We start from the raw sequence: 22,092 nt of genomic DNA on the forward strand, positions 1-22,092 counted from the left end.
TCTTCAATAATCTTTTAAAGGAAAATATTTTATTTTTAAAAAGAAAACTAAAAGTTACAATTATTTAATTTATTTTTAAAATTAGTATATTTTATTAAATAATATTAAGAGTGAACTTTTAATACAATTTATTTATATTATCGATAAAAAAAACGCACAGCAACTGCCAACGGAGAACTACCTGCCACCCGTCCATATTCTCTATCTGTGTGTGTGGCGATTTATTTCATGGGCCTCAAAACAAAAATAAGAATAATAAATAAACAGAAATAAATATTCTCCCACCAAAAATGAAAAAGAAAAATAAAAAAAAATAAAAAAAAGGTTTTGCAACTTCTTCACGTTGCCTGACCTTCCCTTCTTCCTCTTTCCGCTCCATCTAACCCCGACGAAAGACTGCATTTTTTTGCTAAACCTCAGAATTATCTCTGAAACCCTAGTCTTTCCCTTCAAGCTTTTTCTCTTCAATTCAGGTCTGTTTCTTTCTCTTTCTCACTTGCTTTTCTTAATTCAATGCGTGCTCTTTTTGTCTCCCGATGACCCGGAGGAAATAAAATATAAATTTTTAAAACTTTTCCCCCCTGAATTATGTGTTTAGTTGTAATTTTTGTATTATTGAAGAGAAGAGAATCGAATGTGAAATTCCCTTTCATTATTTTGTGTTTTTTTCTCGGCTAAATAGTATAGCTTGTGTATGTGATTTGCTTTGGAGTTCAATGCGTGGTCGGTTTTGATTATCGTGTTCACTGAAGTTTTTGGTTTACTGTATGCACTTTTGCTTTTTATTTATGTGTTCCTTAATTGAACTTTGAAGCAGTAAATTAAACCTTTGCATTTGTAACCTCATAAGATCAGCTGTTTGTATGTCTCATGTTAATTTGCATTTGGGATTTTTTTTCCCTCTCCAAATTCTTTTGCATTGTTTGTCCACAATTTGCCTTCTTTATTCTTGGGGTTCATTGTTTTGCAGAACTAGTGCAATAATCACATTGGAATAGAAATTTGACTTGGCATTATAGAAATCTGTTTATAGTCAAAAAGGTTTGGAAGAGAAAAATGAACTTTGCAACAGCAAAAGGGATGTTTACTTAATTTCTCTCCATTATGTCTGGTCAAATATCTAATAATTCCTATTATTGTCCTTATCGCGTTGTAAATTATTGTGGCATCTGTTAAATTTTAGACCTTTATTTTTTGTCATCTGAAAGGATCTTGGAAAGAAGTAATATGTTTTCTCTCGGTGAAATTTGTTACTGCATGAAAATGTACTTCGACAAAAGCTTGCTATGAGAAATTATGTTTGCTGTGATCTTACCATGAACTGCAGACTATTTTTGCAAGTCTAATGCAGTAACAACATAAACTTGTATGAGTTTTGAAAGATCTTCAGTTATGATATGAACCGAGTGAAATTTATTATGAGAATTTATGTTGTCCAGTCTAGCTCTGATTTGGAGGCTGTTTTTGTAAGTCATGTCTACTTCAATTGGCGAGTTCTGCTCATTTTGGATTTTACTGATAATGTTTTCATTGCAAGTATTTAATCATATATTGCTGAAAAAATTGTTGTCACTGATTCATTGATATTTGCATGAAAAAGTGTTGAAACACTTGATGACTGTGTTAATTATATGCTTGACGAACATGTAAAATTACATTGTAATTCTTTTCTCACAGTGAGAGGAATAAGGTGCTAAATTTTTTAAATTAATTTGTGTAGTCTTTCTCTGAGATCTGCATATCTAAGGTCTGTTATTAACTGAATTTTGGCAATAAAGGCTTTTTGCAAGTGTTCTTAACAAAGTATTAAATTAGTTTGTGTCTTAATCCCAGTTCCAATTTTTATGTCCACTTTAGCTATGTCAAGTCTGGAAGAGCCGCTTGGTCTTGACAAGTTGCCAAGCTTGAGTACTATTGAAAGGATACGAAGGTTCTCATCTAGTGCTTGCCGTCCCAGTGCTAATGATATGGGAATGGGAAATTGCTGGATTGAAGGAAGGGGTTGCAGCTCATCCAACAGTTGCGAGTAAGTGAGCATCAATAAGGGACTGCAGATACTATAGATTAATGAACTTGCAACCAGTGCCATCATTGCCTTAATAAACCACTGCCACTTTCATTTGATGAACCAAAACTGCTGATCACCACCATGGACAATAAAGAGAAGATTCAATTTTCTTTTTATTTATTTTTTCCGAATAGCAAACACAAAAATAGTATCTATTAGACCTTTTTAGGTTATGACTTTGCTTTATCGAAGATTCCAAAAATTAAAAAGCAGACTAACTGAGTTTTCTGCCTCATTATTTTAGGGTAAATGAGTTAAGTCGTTGTCTTTTTTCACTTAATATTATACAACCTGGACATAGGTGAAGCTGTTACATATTTGAGCTTTTAAATAATTTTTTTCATCTTGCATGTGAACTACAGATCTTAATCCTTCATTCATATGCAGGGAAGATTATGAAGAGTATACAGGAGAGACATTTTCTTGGAAAAGACATACCAGGGATCTGTCGCATGGTGATTCCTTTAATCGAAGTACTATGAGCTTAGGCAGGAAGTCCATGGTGTGTGGAACAGTTTGCGACTCATGGTACTTTCCAGATCATCAATATAAATCTAAGTCCAATGACAAAGGCTTGCACAATTTAAGAAATAAGGTGATTTATTAACTGATATACCTTTATTTTTGTTATGTCTTGTCTTTTATATAATAATGAAAATTTTGTCTTCATTTCTTGTTGTGATTGGATTGTTCTATTCTTAACTGTTTGAGTCAAGATTCAAATTTCTAACACTTTATTCTACCATTTGTTCAGCTTATCTTATTTAAATTATGAATTCTTTTATGTTATTTGGACAAAAGCAGTTTTTGAAAGGCATACCGAAGTTTGTCAAGATAGTAGAAGTTGGTCCAAGGGATGGACTGCAGAATGAGAAAAATACTGTACCTACAGGTGTAAAGATTGAATTGATCCGCAGATTAGTTTCTTCTGGGTTGCCAGTTGTTGAGGCTACAAGCTTTGTATCGCCCAAATGGGTTCCTCAGGTAATTTACTTGCAGTTCTGTATGTTTCATATTTAGCTTGAAATTTTTTTTACCTTACTGTTCCACTTTTTTTTAAATGTGAAACTTTTGTGTCTTTGATCTCTGTTTAGTAGCCAAATCAGCAATAGAAGAGAACTCCATGTAATTAAATAGCTGAAAAAGACCATAGATCGATTACTGGAACTAAACAGCAAGCCCCTACCTTACTTATTGAGAAGGGATATTCTATTACTAAAGTAATTTGCTCTCTTAAGTTATAGCTACAGAAAGGCTGTAGAGAAGAAAGAGAGGGTGATTGACTGGTCATAGCTCAGGCTTCAACTTGAGAAGTAGCAAACCAAAATCCTCTGAAGAGGAAACTGTTCCTTTGGCTCTGGAGTTCATAGTTCGAAGAGCTCATCCCTCTTGGGAATAACTTAAGGTGGGATTGACAAGCCAAGCGGAAGATTAAGGCTAGGAAAGAACTCTTCTGAAAGAGAACAGCTTACCAGTTAATCCATGAGATCAAGCACATAGGGATTTTAGGAGTGACCAAACCTTTCTACAGCGAAGGAAAGCAGATAATCTTCATATTCCATAATATAGAAGTATATAATTCACTCAGCAATCGTCCTGCTCAAGGAAGTACAATATATCAGTTGTCTATATTTTTTGCTTTTGTGAAAGTTATATTATTTCAGTTCTTGGCACAACCTCTCTTGGATAGTCTCTCTTAGGACTTCAACATATCGTTTTTGCTGTCTGCTTGTTTTTTCCTGGGGATCATTTTGAAGATGGGTATATAGGAAGTGAAGGCTCAAAGTTGGAATTTCTACTGGAGGAAATTCAAAGAGAGATAGCAAGGTATAGAGAAAGAGAGAGAGAGAGAGAGATTAGAGAGTTTTAGGGGTGGAGGATGGTGCCCAATAAAATCTTTGTTCAATGAGTTGCACAGTTGATCCTTTAGATTTTATTATTTGTCTACAATTTGGACTGATGATCCATTAATCTATATCTGCCCTATGAGTTGTATTCCCAGTAAGAATGCTAGTTTTTACTGTTCATATGTTATGATATGAACATGCTACATTATTTCATTATGCATGGATGATGGGATTCCATTGATATTGACCCAATTCAAATAGACTTATTGGAGGGTCCCATTGGCATGCATAAAAAGTAATTTGGTTTTACTTAATTACTTTACGGTATGACTTTGAAGGGCTGAAATTGTGGGAGTGAAAGTATAGGGGAGAAATTTCAAGAAAGATTACCTTTTCACCTCTTTGGAAGGGAGGAGAATATGAGGATGATGTGGGGAGAAATAGACGAACAGACCCATCAAAATTTTTCTGCAAAAATTTGGGGGAAAAGTGGGATGACAATGGCATATTTGCCCATGCTAGATTTGCCAGTGTGTACTACTACAAATCATTAAATGCCAAGGATACACATATTCTTAGCATAAAAATCTAACTTCCACCTTGCTTTTTTACTTCATTTCTTCCATCCTAAAAAGAGTGATGACACTAATTTACATTCCCTCCAGTTTGTCCACTACATTCTCTCCCTCAAACACATTTTGTTATTTGTCAAAATTTTGAATTCTTTGCCGGTGATTACCAAATATTAGATAGTTTGAATAGCATCATATATGTTAAAAATATCAGTATCTGCATTTCAGTAGTAGTTTGTTATTTTAAAGTTTTATGTTTATGAACTCACTTCTATAGTAAGTTCATTGAGGGTCTGTTAAGTTGGATTTTTGATGAACTTGGTTCTATTGAAAGTTAATGTAACTGCAGGGCTTACGTTTCATTTTCTTCACCCTCTCCCCCCCCCCCCCTCCCTCTCTTTGGCCCCTTTTTTGGTTCCCTTAAACAGTTAGCAGATGCAAGGGATGTGATGAGAGCAGTTCAAAGTTTGGAGGGCTCTAGATTGCCTGTTCTGACACCTAATCTAAAAGTGTGTATCTCTATCACTGGTCTGGTACACATGCAAACAATCTCAGAAAGTAAAAATGGGTCTGATATGATTCTTCTGGTCTGCTAAATTTTTTGCTAGGGATTTGAAGCAGCTGTTGCAGCTGGTGCTAAGGAAGTAGCAGTTTTTGCATCAGCTTCCGAGTCATTTTCGAAGTCAAACATAAATTGTAGCATTGAAGAGAGTCTTGTTCGGTATCGTGCTGTTACACATGCTGCTAAGGAGCTTGGAATTCCTGTTCGTGGGTATGTATTTTTTTACATTTAATATCCTTTCCTCCTCGAATTTTGTTGGGAGATTATCTTCCTTCATTTTTTGCATCACTGTGCTGGCTTTTTTATTTTATGGCACGCCTAGCATCATTTCCATATAGGTAGACTCGTGTTTTGATTCTTTGTTGAACACAAAGATCAGGCCAATTAGTTCTTTTTCATTGATTTTTGAATCTTTAATAGGTATGTATCATGCGTTGTTGGGTGTCCCGTGGAAGGAGCAATTTCTCCCTCAAAAGTGGCATATGTGGCAAAGGAACTTTATGACATGGGTTGCTTTGAAATTTCTCTTGGTGATACAATTGGTGTTGGTACACCTGGTAATGTTTCAAACCAACTCTCATTTAAAATTACAATCTCTTCCACACACATGCCTGCTAGGTTGTATTGTTGATACTTCCATTATTTGTCAGTAAATTGTCTTGATGCTTGTGCTGTTTCAGTCATACATTGAACCCATAATTCGCTGTAGTTGGTCTATTCTCTTTGAATTCCAAAAGGCATTTGTTAACTCGTGTTATAAAATTTTTGCATTGCATATCTGTCTTCTTTAACAATTTGAGTTCTTATGGAGGTAGTTTAGCAACTTTTGTTTCTATAGTTTTGTTTTTCAAGTCCTTTTCCTAGTTTGCAACAGTTTATTTTCCTTTCTGCTACTCTTCCATCTCAACATCTGTGCTTAATTTGAGCATGCATTGTGCTTTTGTTTTGCAATATATGTATGCAAATATAATCAGCCGTTAAGAAGAAGTTGGAAAATTTAAACACGTGAATTGAAGAGCTGATGGTGGAGTGAACAATTACTTATGTTTTTTGGTCAAAGACAGTAAATTACCTTGTTCAGGAGCGTACATATATATTTTTTTCTTAGTTTTTTATGCTAGTTCTTGGTTTGACTTGGTATTGTGATTTTTTGTTTCTTTGTTTCTATCACGTTTTGCTTGAAACAGGAACTGTTATTCCCATGCTTGAAGTTGTAATGGATGTAGTTCCTGTTGAGAAGCTCGCTGTCCACTTTCATGATACATATGGGCAATCTCTTCCAAATATTTTAGTTTCCCTACAGGTATGCGTTGGATTGGATTATGATAAATAGCCTCGACAATATGGTAATGGAATATTTGCATGCGCCACCCGTTAAAACTGTATTTAGTTGCAGCTACCTATTCCTGTGCTAAATTTGGATTGGTGTAACGGTGTTACCTTCTGATGGAATGATAATATCTCAACAGGACCAAATATGCTTCAGTAACCATCAGATTATCCTCCCCTTAAAAATAAATAAAGTTTATCAGAATGGAATACGTATGTAGCTGAAGATCCCATATTCTCTGTACTCATGCATCTTTATTATTTATATTTATTTCCTTTTCAGTCTCAACAAAAATATTTTGTGATTTTAACAGATGGGAATTAGCACAGTGGACTCGTCTGTTGCTGGTTTAGGTGGGTGCCCATATGCTAAGGGAGCATCAGGTAATGTTGCTACTGAAGATGTAGTCTACATGCTTGATGGGCTTGGTGTGAAAACCAATGTGGATCTACCGAAACTCCTTTCTGCTGGGGATTTCATAAGCAAGCACTTGGGTCGCCCCTCTGGCTCAAAGACCGCTGTTGCCTTGACCCGAGTTACAGCTGATGCCTCCAAGATATAGGTGGCTTGCAGGTTCCGCACAGATACACAAACAGGGGGAACTGCGAATTGATTGCTGGCCCTCCATGAGTTTCTGACATGTATGCCACATATATACTTATATATAGGAATAAAAACCTATAGCCGTAGACTCTACATATAATTTCAGCAACAAACAATCCATTGTACTCAGAAGTATGATATTAGTAGCAGAAGCTGCGTATTGTGCTGAATAAAATAAAGCTCTGATTAGCTTAAACTCGAACGATTGATAACTTGATGATTAAAGTTTATGAAAATGGGATTAAAACCTCATTGTAATTATTTTAATTACCACCTGTTGTCCATGTTATCTCTTGTTCGGAATTAAAATTTTAACAAAAATTTAATTTACTTTTCAATTAAAATTCATGTTTAGAATATAGAAATTCATTTCTTTTTTAATTTATAAAATTTTTATTTTAAATTTAATTATATAAAAATTTATTTAATTTTTTTTAAAAAATACCAAACGGATAGTAATTGTGGCACTCAAATTTTTTTTTGGAGACAAGCTTCTTGTTTTTTCTATAATTCAGTTTTCATTCGCCTTTACTGATACCATTTATTACCAATTTGTCATCGACGTCCCCAATCCTCACCACTATGATTGTCACAACCACTGTTACATCCTCATATAATTAATCATGGTCACGAAATGGTTTTCTTGGTTGGCCAGGCCCTCAATCACTGTTACTTCAAGTTCCGATGGTGGCTAGCGACGGTTCTACCGGTTTCAATTTTAATTTGAGGATAATTTCGATTTTGATTCGATTTTATTGAAGTTTAAATAGTTTTATAGTGAAATTTTTTAATTTTCTCTAAAGTAAATCAGACTGGAGTATTAAATCATATGGTTGGTTTATGTTATTTAAGATTGAACAATTTGAAACCGTGAATTGATGAAGTATCTGACATCCAAATTTAACCTGTGTAGACCTAATTTCATATCGGCCCTTAATCAAGTATGCATATAATTGATATGACCACCATAATGAGTTGACACAATTGGCATTACCACCCAATCATGTGTTCAATTTGGAAAAGCTATAAGCATTTTGCAGCAATGACAGCTTAAAATCCCAATGACCCATAAGATAAGAAGCTGACGGCCATGAGGAGAAGACGAGGTGTCAAAGTTTATGGAAGTAGTTGAGATCCCAATGATGATTTTTGACCACCTTCAAAAAGTTAAAACAAAAGCCTGAAATAAAGACACTACACCACTCCTAAATTGCTTGCCACCAACATGTATATTATATTCCCTACATTATTATTATTATTATTATTTTTTCCCCAAGATTCAATCCTAAAAATATTTGTTTTTTGACTAATTTAAAAATAAAATCAATTTTGTTTACATAGAAAATTACATTTTTAATTTTCCTATAAGAAAAAAAATGAGAACAAAAATCCCTAAATATTTTTCTGATTTGAATAGTATTATTATATATCTCAATAGAATGTAGGATTATTTGACACTACTAAATTGAGAGAAATTTTTAATTAAATTAAGATTGAGAGAATTAACACTATAGAGGTATCGCACAGAAGTTATTTGAATTTTACTAAATGAAGAAGAGAGGCATTTGGTCATTGAAGAGGAATGAACATGGTCTAATTTCAGTATATATATGTTTTTATCGATTATTAGATTTAATAAAATTATTTTTTTATTTAAAATTAAAAAAATTACTACAGTATGTCAAAGAAAATATTATTTGATATTATAAGAAAATTCTTTTAATTTCATAATTCAGTTTTTTTTTTTTTGGGTGAAGGTTATGTTTGGAAATGTGATACATAAAAAAATTCAATAATCATTTTAAATAGTAAAGAAGTAATTTTTATTTGATGTGTAAGAAGCTTTTCCTTTGTGGTGATGAAAAAGTGACATTATGTTTTCCTTTAATACATAAGAAAAATCTTTGTTTTTAAGTTCTTATTTCAATAATACAATATATATAAGTTGACATTATGTTTTCCTTTAATTTTCTTATTTTATTTAATATACTCCTATCCTAATATTTATCTATATTACAATTAATATTTTATGTTTATATATTTATATTATCATAATAAAAATAAATTATTATACATACCTCTCTAGCATTAACATTAATCTGTTTTATTAACAAAAAAATAATTTCCAAACACCATAATGACATTCAAATAGGGTAGCCATTTATTATAAATATATAAAATACATTGAATAAATGGATGACAAATTTATTTTTATTTAAATGTCAAAGATAATTGAAAGTGCATCCAATTTTCGTATGATGATCTAAATATCCGTAATTTTTAAGTTATTAAATGAAAAATATAATAATTAATGAGAGTGAAAATAACAGTTGATATAATATAATTAGATTGCTTTTTAAAAAAGATATAATAATTAGATTAGACTGCGGCAGTAGGTCGAACTACAAATCAAGTTATTGTGATTAGTGAGAGAAGATAGTAGACTAATAAAACCATCACATTTGCCCAAATAGTCAAAGATTTTTGTCATTAATCAGCGTCAAATTAATGCTTATTAAGAAGTCCCGGTGATGATGACGACGATGAGATTGATTTGGTGTATGTGGGCATATGAAAATTAATGGCGTAATTGAACAAAAAATTATTAAAATTTGTCAATAAAAAAAGGAAGCCATCGAGCTATTAGGCCATGTTCGTTATTAATGTTGATTAGACATTTTTAATTTATTTTTAATTAAATTTGAACCATTTTTATTCATAAAATATTCAAAATAATTATTTCAAGTGAATTTTTTTTTTTTCAATATTTATCTAAGAGAGTCCAAATATGTCATTTCACCACATATTTCTTTAATCACTAAATTAGTACACCAGTAGACTTTTGTAAAATTAAATTTGTTATTCCTTCCATCAAATAATATATTAAACTTGCTTTCCCTTTAATTAAATAAACTAAATAGTACACCTTGTTAAAATTACAATTAGACTGAACAATATAAATATTCAAAAGTACTAGTTGAGTAGTAATGTTTCATTTGACAAAATAATTAAAAAGTTTAAAACAAGAGATACTAAGTAATTAGTTTAGTCAAAACACGAGAAGTGATAATAATCACTCATAATAAAAATTATTGGAACATATAAAGAGATGGAAGTTCTTGGATTTATGCAAAAATAACTCGATATCAGTGGAATGGGCAAAATAAACCCCCACCTCTCTCACCGAATTTCACTTTGTAGAAAGAAAATGAGTAAGGGTTGGCCCTTAACTTTGCTTAAAATTAAAAAATAAAAATGCAAGTAATACTCCTAAATTTGGGAAAGAATCCCTTTCATTCCCCACCTACTCATGCATGGCGTAAAAGAAAAAACTTAAAAGAAATATACAGCAATCAATTACAGAAACTACATCACAATGTTTTCTTTCCTTCAAAGGATAATAGTTGCCAACTGCATAAGCAATATGAGAAAATGAATCTACAGCTAGGAAGAAATCTGTTTTCCAGACCTTCTCGTTGAGTTTATAAAGCTACGGGCAGCGTCCAAACTCAGCTCTTCATATACCTGGATATATACAAATTCTATGGAATCAATAACAGAAAAACTGAAGCCTAACTGCACAAATTATTAGCTCATATGAAGATTATATTGTGCTTACTAGTCGCCTGTGAACTTGTTGAAAAGCATTACAAAATTTTTTGGCCTCTGCCGTTCCCATCTATAAATTCACAAGCACACCAAAATTAGTTCGTAGAAGTATTTCTCAATATATCAATTGTTGAATAGGAAACAAAACAATTCCTTGTCCCCCATATTTAAAAAGCTAGATTTGACATTCTAGATGCTTCTACAAAGAGGTTTTGCCCAGGTAATTTTTCAAAGCATTCTTTACTGGTCCTGAGCAAGTAAGACTGCAATGACCCCCTAACTATAACAGCAACTCCTTTTGCCACATAATATAAATGGACTTATCCCTAACAACTAACTTAAGTCAAGTTTGAAACAAGCAACCTCCAATGTAATGCTTCAATTTCCAGATATGATACCAAATCATAACAAGAGAAACCTTCAAGAAATCATCATCACAACAGCAATTGCTTTGATCTGATTACAATTCCGCAAAATGAACCCAAGATTTCCCCTTTTGCATGGCAGACGTGGTAACACCACTAACAACCTATCCAAATGCTACAAGTAATTACAACTTCAATTCTTTGGGCTGCAAATTGCATAATAACATATTTATCAAGAGTCACCAGAACTTCAATCCTAAGCTGAATAATCCATTCCAGAATAACCTAATGCTGAACTTAAATTAAGCAATTCCTGAACTTTAAGACCAAAATCAATACAATTCACTTGAACTGTTTGATCTACATTCACATGGTCTCCATTCCATATAGATATTACTAGATCAGTGCTATTTCACAACTTGAACATGACATTACATGTAAAGTGTTATTTACTACGAAAAAATCATTTCAAGGTACATCATCATCATCATCCAGACATTTTGGCATGTAAACATGCTCCAATTACCACATTCCCTTAATTAAATCCTTGCCACCAAAAACAAAAGCATGTTAAAGAGTCCATGAATATCTAAAAGCAAACAGCAATGGCTATATAACAGTTGTTCATATTTATCAAAGATGGGTTGCTATCAACAACTCAATCACTCTGTTTCAAACGAATTTCATGATAGAGTCCAATTCAAAGGATTTAGAAAATTCATGTTTTGAATAAATTTTACGATGATATATAATTTTTATTCTCTTGTTTTGCCTAGTTTATGTTTATAAGTAAATAAATATAACTTAAGTAGGGGTGTTTTGGGCTTTCAATATAAATCATCATATAAATGAATTAAATTCTTATAAAATCAAGCCACTTTTGGCATTAATTCATTTCATTCAAAATGAAATTTCTTTTACTAAACTAAAAGGACTTATTCTAGCAATTTTAAACTCTCCAACATCAATTGAATTAACTCTATCATTTTTACACTTCCCAAACACACCCAATATGAATATTTTCAAAATATAAAAGAAACTCCACAAGGAAAGCATCTTTTCCTTTTCCTTTCTTTGTTTTCACTTGAGAGTGGTCTGGCAAAAAAAAAAAAAAAAACTTGAGAATGGATTCAACATGCTCCTCTTAGGTGGTGAAGCAACCTAATTCCAGCAATCACAATTGATGATCAAGGTGTATCATTGATTTGGTAACCTAGTGGCATACACGATTTGCACAATGGTGAATTCAGAAAAAATTATTATAATTATTGATAATTCCTATGCCATTAAAGAGGTTTTCATCAAAACACACACAAAAAAAAGCCTTTCAACTCTTATCCACCTATAAACAGATTCTCATAAGCAGAAGTAATTAAAGCCAGAACTATACCTTCTCTTCAGCTGCCAACTTCAGCTTCTCCCAGAATGCATCTATTCAAAAAAGCACCAAAAAAAAAAAAAAAACAACAGCAAGAAAAAGTGAAATTTGAATCAAAATTCTCCGATCAAAGATATGACACTAAGAAAGCAGAAAAAAAAATCTGAAGCCACAAGATACCATGTAAATCAATAGCTTGATTACTTGATTCCTTGTTATCCCCCTCCTGCTCCTCCCACGCGTCCTGCCATTTCTTCACCTGCAGTGAAAATCTCATAATCATAAGCCAAATAACAAAGAGAGAGAGAGCGAAAGATATAAGCAGCAGTTTGAAGTGCTACATCCTCGTTCTGCCGCCGCCGAGAAGTGGATTGCCTAGATGGATCTAAGTCAATCTGAAATTGGAGAAAAATGATCAGCATGCTCAGCAAGAAGAAGAAGAAGAAGAAGAAGAAGAAGAAGAAGCGAATCTATACAGAAATAAAGCATGAGAAAGCAGAAATTACATGGTAATCGCGAGGTCGGACAACAGGGAAGAGATCAAGAAGACGCCGAAATTCCTCTTCATCCATTTCTACCTTTTTCTTTCTTTCCTGTCCGTGAGATGGTTAATGAGCAGCCAGTTCGGACTCTGGAATCTCCGCTTTCACTTACGGGCGTTTCAAATTTTATATGACGGAATTGCCCCTGTGGCGGCGGCTCTTCTAATCTAAAGAAATTTTCGGGTTTTAAACAAAATATTTTGTGGGCGGAGTGAAACAGGCCGCGTTCTCAATCCGGGCCACACTAATTTCCGCCTTTTTCTCAAGCCCGCCGGAGTGAAACAACTACTAATTAAAAATTTTAACTAATTCCATATATAATAATAAATTTGAAAGGTCTATTAAATAAAAAAAATTAATTTTTATCATTTTGCAAGTTAATATTTTAATTTTTAAATTTTAAATAATAAAATTAATTATTTCTCAATTTTAACTACTTATTTTAATTAATTTTAATTAAAAAAATTTTAATCTACATATTATTCCTTAAAAGATTATTAGATAAAAAAAATTAAAATATTTATATTAATTTATATTTATATCTAAAATTTTAAATTTTAAATAATAAAATTAAAATTTTTTTATTTTACGTCAATTATAACCAAAAAATTAAATTAAATCTAAAAAATTATAGAAAATTTGAAAAATTATAATATAATCTCTAAAATTTTATTTAACTAATAAAATAATTCTTAAAATATATTTTTTTATTTTGATAATATTTTTTTATTAATCTCATTATTTATTTCTCATTTTTATTTTTATAAACATATTATATTATAGCTTAATAAAAATTAAAAATATAAAAAAATTATAGTATAAAATATATAATATTTTATTCTATTTAATATTATTAATATAAAATATATTTTTTACCGGATCAATAAAAAAATTAATATACTTTACAAATTTACTTATTATATATAAATAAGTAAAATAAAAATATTAAATATTTCAAGTAATTTAAGAGAAATATGATTATTATATTACAACTTTTATAAAAATTATAAAGAAATGACTTTGCATATTAGTATATAATATTTTATTTTATTTAATATTATTAATATAAAATATAATTTTTATATATTAAAAATACATACTGATAAAATTTTTTTCCTCCGGTTCTATGATAGATCTGATTTTCTTCTTGGTTCATCATATGGGTCCATCAAATGGGTCTTTCATTGTTCTATTTGATGAAAGGACCTGCAAAATAAGAAAAAATGATTAGGAGTCTACCGAGAATGCCCCGATGGAGACCATTCGACGTTTAAGTCAGATTTTATGAATTAGAGTAGTATATTTAGACAAGAGCTGCAGAGAGAAAATAAAAATGGAGACCAGGAAGGAGAGGAAAAAAGAGATAAGAGAGTCCCCTGGAAGAAAATCCCTTGTCCTTTTTACCTACCCTTGGCATGCACGCGGACCCGATTACAAAGTGACTAGGCCGGCTATTCTTTCTCACATCATCTCACTGGGCTGGATTTCTTCTCATTGAACCCGGGCTCATGGTGGACCCGGCCTCATAGTGGTCTCAGCTTACCCTGCGCATCCAGATCGGAGCTTGAGAGGCTGGATCGGTCTTGCTTAAAGAGAGCTTGATGGATTTTGAGTCATTATTCTCCTCTTATGTCTGGTTCCGTCCAGAATAGAGAAAGTCCGACCGTCATTACATACTATAATAGTGAATATAAATCTTCAATAAAATATTTTAATATGCTATGTAATATTTATGCAGTGAAAATTTTATTTATAATAAATATTATTTAATATTATATATAATAAATATAAAATAAATATATTTTTAATATAAAATTAAATTAAAAAATTATATATTTATTAATATAAAATTTTAAAAATTATATTATAATTGATCATTAATTTTTTAGATTCAATTTAGTATTTTTAGTTATATTTGTGATAAATTAAAAAAAATAATTTATTTAAAGTTTTAAATATAAATATAAATTAAGTAAATATTTAAATTTTGTATTTAATAAATTTTTAAAAAATAATTTTACGTGATATAATATTATTATAATTTTTTTAATATTAAAATTTAGGTATTAAAATGTATTTTATTTAAATTAATAAATAAACTGTAACATAAAATTGCGCGGATCACATGCGGAATTTTCTGTCGTCTAATCAACTAACCGGGGGGTTTGCTGCGCAGTAGATGGCCCGCAAGTCAACTTCACGTGTCTTTACCTAACTCCTCTGGTTGACTAAAAAGCATCTATAAATATTAGACCTCATAGCTCAACAAGCAAGATATCCTCATCCATACACACACACACACACACCAGTGTACACCATGGCCTTAGTCCAGGAGCTGGCTCTAGCTTCTTTCCTCTTTCTCATTACCCACTTATTCATTCGCTCTCTTCTGAGGAAACCCTCTCGTCCTCTGCCACCAGGACCCAAAGGCTGGCCTCTCATTGGTGCCCTTCCCCTCCTAGGGACCATGCCCCATGCCACATTAGCCACAATGGCCAAAAAATACGGTCCTGTCATGTACCTCAAAATGGGCACTTGTAATATGGCTGTAGCCTCCACTCCTGATGCAGCTCGAGCCTTCCTCAAAACGCTAGATCTCAATTTCTCAAACCGTCCTCCAAATGCAGGGGCTACTCACTTAGCGTACGATGCTCAAGACATGGTTTTTGCAGATTATGGACCCAGGTGGAAACTATTACGCAAGTTAAGTAACCTTCATATGCTAGGTGGTAAAGCTCTGGAGGAGTGGGCTCAGGTTAGGTCTGTTGAACTGGGTCACATGCTTCGAGCCATGTGTGAAGCTAGCCAAAAAAACGAAGCAGTGGTGGTGCCAGAAATGTTAACCTTTGCCATGGCTAATATGATTGGGCAAGTAATACTTAGCCGTCGGGTGTTTGTGAGCAAAGGTTCAGAGTCTAACGAGTTCAAGGACATGGTGGTGGAGCTAATGACGTCTGCAGGATTGTTCAACATCGGTGACTTTATACCTTCAATTGGTTGGATGGATTTGCAAGGGATCGAACGAGGGATGAAGAAATTGCATAAGAAATTTGATGTGTTATTGACAAAGATGATGGAGGAACATATGGCTACCACCAATCAGCGCAAGGGGAAGCCTGATTTTCTTGATGTTATTATGGCCAACAGAGAAAACTCCGACGGGGAAAGGCTCAGCATCACCAACATTAAAGCTCTTCTTTTGGTATGTGTTTTAGATAATTGAGTTCACTTTTGTTTTAGATATATATATACCAACATTAAAGCTCTTCTTTTGGTATGTGTTTTAGATAATTGAGTTCATTTTTATTTTAGATATATATATATAAAAGATTTAGTTTTCTGATTAGAAAATTTTTTCCACTTATATAAAGTTTTAAAAATTTTTAAAACGTTATTTTTTAAAATAAAAATTAAAGATTAAAAAATTAAAATTTAAAATCTATCAAATTTATTTAAATGTACCGATAAATATTTGTGAATGTGTTGATACTGTATTTTTTAAAAAATTTAATAATAATAATTAAAAATAATTAATGCAGAAAAGATGCTTTAAATCTTTACTCATTTAGTGCGTGGGGACCGCACTAGCAATTTTTTTTTGTTTGAAAGTACGCTCTAGAAAATATTTGTTAAGTACTTTGGTCAGCCGTTGCTCACATATATATATCGATGGACAATAAACTTTATAATAATGTGAAACTATATTTTTGTTTAAAACCGAATGTAGAGTCGATCGGTTTATATATAAATGGTATAAATAAAAGTTAGGTTTCACGGAAATATTTTTTTATTTTTGTAATATTTGAACTATTTAATAAATTTAATTAATAAAAAATAAAAAATAAATTATTTTTTAAAAAATGACTTTCTCCTTTAAAAAAAAATCATTTTCTCCATTTTTATTAATAAATTTTATTTTTAAAATTAAAATTAAATAATAAAAAATTATTTTATTCATTTACAAATTACGCTTTAATTTTCATACCCATGGACTAGCAATAGTGAATTGTTTATATATATCAAATCAATCATTCAGTACTTAAAATGTTTTTATTGTTTTCTTTTTGCAGAACTTGTTCACTGCAGGCACTGATACTTCTTCAAGCATTATTGAATGGGCACTCTCTGAAATGTTAAAAAACCCTAAAATTCTAAAACGCACACATGATGAGATGGATCAAGTTATTGGTCGGAGCCGGCGACTTGAAGAATCCGACATACCAAAGCTTCCATATTTACAAGCTATATGTAAAGAAACATTCAGAAAGCATCCATCAACACCCTTAAACCTACCAAGGGTCTCAACTGTTGCATGTGAAGTGAATGGCTACTACATCCCTAAAAATACTAGACTTAGTGTCAACATATGGGCAATAGGACGAGACCCAGAAGTGTGGGAAAACCCAAACGATTTTAACCCGGAGAGATTTTTCACCCAAAAGAATGCAAAAATTGATCCAAGGGGAAATGATTTCGAGTTGATTCCATTTGGGGCAGGAAGAAGAATTTGTGCAGGGACAAGGATGGGAATTGTGCTGGTTGAGTACATATTAGGCACTTTAGTACACTCTTTTGATTGGAAATTGGCAAAAGGAGTTGATGAACTCAACATGGATGAGGCTTTTGGCCTTGCATTGCAGAAGGCCGTACCTCTCTCTGCCATGGTTAGCCCTCGGCTGGCACCAACTGCTTATGCTGCCTAAATTAAATGCTGCCAAGTCTCAATCTTCTATAATATGGCTCATGTCGTCCAGGGGATTATTGCTCTTTGAATTATCTTCCTTTTTCTTTATTATGTTCATCTTAATTATGGTGTGTTTAAATCAAAATAATATGACTGTGTACCAATTTCCTACCTGCTGCCTATTTAATTTCATTATTTTTATATTTTAACTATTTAATTTCTTAATTTAAAAAAATAGTTGCAATTTAAATAAAATAAAATAAAATGATTATAGTCTTAATTTGAAGAGTTTGAGAGTGTTCTTAAATTTCTCAGTGCTGAGCTTGATTTTGACATTAAATCTGTGTTTGGGCTTTTACCTTTACTTCGAACTCAAAAAGTTTTTTCCAAATTAATTTTTTTATTATTATCCATCAAGAATAAAATTGTAATGTACCTAATTAATAAAAAAAAAAAGACAATATGAAAAATTGGTGGATGCTTTGAAATACCATCTCACCATACTAAGTTGATATAATAAATTATGTGTTAAATTTTTTTTTTTTAAAAAAAAAAAGCTTACCCACTAAAATCATGTAACTATTTTTTTGTTTTTTACATGGAGGTTAAAAAGTTTGGAAAAAGATATTTTATCATTTTTAAATATAATTTTAAATTATGTTTATTATTGTATATTTTGAAAAAAAAAATCATAATAATAGTGTTTTTGTCAAAGTTACAGACCTAGCAAGTTCCTCCAGTATTCTATGTTTAATTTTAAAATAAATGTTAAATTTAGAATGGCCAAAAATATAGTTATGAGTTTTTAGAAAATATTTAGTTTTGGAAGGTAGACAACTAATTTCATGGGAGTTATTGAAAATAAACCATTCTTGCATGTAATTATATCATTTTTTTATATAATAAAAAAAAATTATTACGTGATTTTAAAGTACCATTTTATCTATAAATTAAAAATAATCATTAAATTCAAATAATAAAATGATTAAATTGTTGCAATTAATATTATTGGTTTAGTGTGGTGATAATTTGTCCTTAAAATACCAATGATTTTTCCCACTAATTTCAAACACAAAACCGAAAGAGACTAATTCAACGCAGTTTACATATCGTAATCCTAAAATCCCTCACTATCAATCCTTACATAAAAAATCCAACCTTTTTCCACCCTTTTTTCTCTAACAATCACTACCTCTCTTTCTCTCTCTCTTGCTATACATGTCTAATTTCTTTCTCTATTCCTCTCTTTCTTCAGAGACCACCCTTCAAAGTTCCAAGACCTTTGTTTTTCCTCCTTAAGCGGCCACCACCGCCACCGCCACCGCCACCTCTTCTTCGGTCTCTCTCTTCCTGTTAGTACCACAAATGGGCAATTGTTGCTCTCGTGGGGAATCCGGGGATGCTCCAGAAAATGATAAGGGAGATCAAGGCAATGATAATGGCAGTAATAATGGAGGCAGTGATCCCCAGGATAGCTCCACCACCCCACCACAGAAGAATGCTCCTCCTTCTTCCCAGTCTGCCAACGGTGCTCCTATTGGACCTGTCCTAGGGCGGCCAATGGAGGACATAAAATCACTTTACACCGTTGGTAAAGAACTGGGTAGGGGTCAGTTTGGTGTCACCCATTTGTGTACCCATAAGGTCACAGGCGAGCAATTTGCATGCAAGACTATAGCCAAAAGGAAGCTTGTGAATAAGGAAGATGTAGAGGATGTTAAGAGGGAGGTTCAGATCATGCACCATCTAACTGGTCAGCCTAATGTTGTTGATCTCAAAGGAGCATATGAGGACAAACATTCTGTGCATTTGGTGATGGAGTTGTGCGCTGGTGGGGAGCTTTTCGATCGGATCATCGCTAAGGGTCATTACACTGAACGTGCTGCTGCTTCTTTGCTCAGGACTATTGTTCAGATTGTGCATACTTGCCATTCTATGGGAGTCATCCACAGAGATCTCAAGCCTGAGAATTTCCTTTTACTCAGCAAGGACGAGAACGCCCCTCTCAAGGCCACAGATTTTGGCCTCTCCGTCTTCTACAAGCCAGGTTCGTCCAGAACCGGATTTAGATAAATTTTTCACTATATCATATCATTGATTTGGTTCGATTTGATTTGACAGGAGAGGTATTCAAGGACATTGTTGGTAGTGCATATTACATAGCACCTGAGGTGTTGAAGAGGAAATATGGACCAGAAGCCGACATATGGAGTATCGGTATCATGTTGTATATTCTTCTATCTGGTGTTCCGCCATTTTGGGCTGGCAAGTTTCCGATTCTTGATTTTTGCAAACAAAACTCCATGGCTACAATTTGATTAACTGATGAATTCTGAAACTATGATCAAATTTGATTGGCAGAATCCGAACATGGGATCTTCAATGCAATTTTACGTGGTCATGTTGATTTTGCAAGCGATCCATGGCCTTCAATTTCACCTCAAGCTAAAGATCTTGTTCGAAAAATGCTAAATTCAGACCCCAAACAAAGGTTGACAGCCATCCAGGTTCTAAGTAAGTATAGTTAATTTTCCGACGTTTTGACTCCAAAAGACCTTTTTTTTCTGCCAAAGTTCCTGATGGCACTTATTTGTTTTTCTTTAGGTCATCCATGGATCAAGGAGGATGGAGAAGCTCCTGATACTCCTCTTGACAATGCAGTATTGAGTAGACTCAAACAATTCAAAGCAATGAATAATTTCAAGAAAGTTGCTCTAAGGGTATGCATCAATTGACCTAAATTAATTGAATTAAGCAAATTGAGCATCTATATTTCACACTGAATTGTGCTTATGACATGTCAAATTATCATGAAAATGTACAGGTTATTGCTGGGTGTCTATCAGAAGAAGAAATTATGGGATTGAAAGAGATGTTCAGGGGCATGGACACCGACAATAGTGGTACTATTACACTTGAGGAGCTGAAGCAAGGGCTTTCCAAGCAAGGGACAAAGCTATCCGAATATGAAGTGAAACAACTCATGGAAGCTGTAATAAGTTCTTTCTCTTTATTTCCATTTCATAGTTCTGTAGTTCCTATTTCTTCTATTTCTCAGAACTATTCAAAGCATTCTCTTTGTTTTCTTGTCCCACAATGGAAAAACAGGCTGATGCAGATGGCAATGGAACCATAGACTACGATGAGTTCATCACAGCAACAATGCATATGAACAGAATGGACAGAGAAGAACATCTTTACACAGCCTTCCAGCATTTTGATAAAGATAACAGCGGGTAACACTATTAATTTATTTCACTAGATTAATCAAACGCTCAGAATGATTCGTATTTATACTCACTATTTTGTTGCATGATGTAGATACATCACCACTGAAGAGCTAGAGCAAGCACTCCGCGACTATGGAATGCATGACGGGAGGGAGATAAAGGAAATCATTTGCGAAGTTGACGCTGATAATGTAACCTTCAAAAACCAATCTTTTTTGATGCTTCAAAGAGAAAATCTCATGACAGACGAACCCTATGATTGAACTAATAGTGTGCAGTTGCTAACTTGTGCTTTCTTTCTTTCTTTTGTCAGGATGGAAGAATCAACTACGATGAATTTGTGGCGATGATGAGAAAAGGAAATCCAGAAGCAATTCCAAAGAAAAGGCGTGATACTCTATTTGTTTGAATTGTAAAGGTGCAAATGGTGTCTGGGCGAAAACAGAAAGAAGAGTAGCATAATTTGGTGAGCAAGGCACATGATCAAACAGGCGGAGGAAAGGCATATATGTATATCAGAGGCCAGGAGGAGAAGGGGTGAAGAGAGGGGATTTTGGGTGAGTTATGCATAAGAAGATAAAATATTGGTGGTGTTTTTTAGGGTAGTGAAATTTGATGGGTGTTTTGTTGGCTGATAGTTCTCTTCCTTTGTGTGAACATTTGTAATCATTTTCAGAAGAGAACTTGTGCTTAGGAATTTTATGATACTTCTCACTATTGTATTTATGTATTGCTATCCAATTTAGGAGTACATATCTTTGATTATTATTGCCCACTTGCTAACAAGAACAGGGGTTAATTTCTCACCTTCTAAATTTGTTTTTTTTTTTAAATTTTTTTATCAAATTAAATTTCCCATTATTATAACAAGAAAAAAAAAAAAAAGACTGATAGAGAACATAATTAACAAGAAATAGAATACCTCAATCTCATTCCAAATAATTCATATACAAACTTTCTGTAATATATACAGATGTCTGATGATTACTAATATTGAACAAACATTATAGTATTCAATTTAAAACATCATAATATTTAATTTATAAAAGGTTTGAATCGAATTAAATTTAATTAATTTAGTTTTGAATTATTAATTTTGGAAATTAAAATCAAATTAATCGAAGTTATTTTCAATTGAGACGACACAATTAAACTTGGATTCAAATTGAATGGTTATGAAAGGTGAAAATTACAAAATAAATAAATGAAAAGAGTCAAATTTAAAATTTCCTTTTCACCTTAAAAGCAATAGAGACCAAACAAATTACCTCTAGTGCGGAAAGTTTTTTTAATAAAGTAACA

General features: G+C 32.5%; 4 protein-coding genes across 6 annotated transcripts; 3 read left to right on the forward strand and 1 right to left on the reverse strand.

Annotated features, from left to right (window-relative positions):
* Positions 1-256: 256 nt before the first annotated feature.
* Positions 257-7,250, forward strand: LOC110628755 (hydroxymethylglutaryl-CoA lyase, mitochondrial). 2 transcript variants are annotated; one of them, XM_021775586.2, is made up of 9 exons: positions 257-473; positions 1,834-2,026; positions 2,456-2,663; positions 2,873-3,052; positions 4,916-4,996; positions 5,096-5,259; positions 5,470-5,606; positions 6,237-6,352; positions 6,693-7,250. In XM_021775586.2, exons 2-9 carry the CDS (start codon positions 1,845-1,847, stop codon positions 6,939-6,941), a joined length of 1,317 nt encoding a protein of 438 aa, XP_021631278.1. In that variant the 5' UTR covers positions 257-473; positions 1,834-1,844; the 3' UTR covers positions 6,942-7,250. The 2 variants fall into 2 exon arrangements, with proteins under 2 accessions (XP_021631278.1, XP_021631352.1); XM_021775660.2 differs by having other exon boundaries at positions 1,858-2,026.
* Positions 7,251-10,244: 2,994 nt separating this feature from the next.
* Positions 10,245-13,099, reverse strand: LOC110629258. 2 transcript variants are annotated; one of them, XM_021776243.2, is made up of 6 exons: positions 12,841-13,099; positions 12,676-12,729; positions 12,515-12,593; positions 12,347-12,387; positions 10,602-10,661; positions 10,245-10,524 (listed from the first exon to the last, which is right to left on the reverse strand). In XM_021776243.2, exons 1-6 carry the CDS (start codon positions 12,904-12,906, stop codon positions 10,492-10,494), a joined length of 333 nt encoding a protein of 110 aa, XP_021631935.1. In that variant the 5' UTR covers positions 12,907-13,099; the 3' UTR covers positions 10,245-10,491. The 2 variants fall into 2 exon arrangements, with proteins under 2 accessions (XP_021631935.1, XP_021631877.1); XM_021776185.2 differs by having other exon boundaries at positions 10,245-10,507; positions 12,841-13,091.
* A 1,956-nt stretch (positions 13,100-15,055) lies between these two features.
* Positions 15,056-17,772, forward strand: LOC110629198 (flavonoid 3',5'-hydroxylase 2). Its single transcript, XM_021776133.2, has 3 exons — positions 15,056-15,062; positions 15,129-16,078; positions 16,947-17,772. The coding sequence occupies exons 1-3, from the start codon at positions 15,056-15,058 to the stop codon at positions 17,577-17,579; spliced, it is 1,590 nt and encodes a 529-aa protein (XP_021631825.2). The 3' UTR covers positions 17,580-17,772.
* Positions 17,773-18,595: 823 nt separating this feature from the next.
* LOC110629121 (calcium-dependent protein kinase 17) lies at positions 18,596-20,800 on the forward strand. Its single transcript, XM_043959896.1, has 6 exons — positions 18,596-19,607; positions 19,682-19,825; positions 19,922-20,074; positions 20,165-20,280; positions 20,385-20,552; positions 20,669-20,800. Exons 1-6 carry the CDS (start codon positions 18,926-18,928, stop codon positions 20,798-20,800), a joined length of 1,395 nt encoding a protein of 464 aa, XP_043815831.1. The 5' UTR covers positions 18,596-18,925.
* Positions 20,801-22,092: the final 1,292 nt, after the last annotated feature.

This window comes from Manihot esculenta, chromosome 1, assembly GCF_001659605.2.
Source record: "Manihot esculenta cultivar AM560-2 chromosome 1, M.esculenta_v8, whole genome shotgun sequence".
NCBI lineage: Eukaryota > Viridiplantae > Streptophyta > Magnoliopsida > Malpighiales > Euphorbiaceae > Manihot > Manihot esculenta.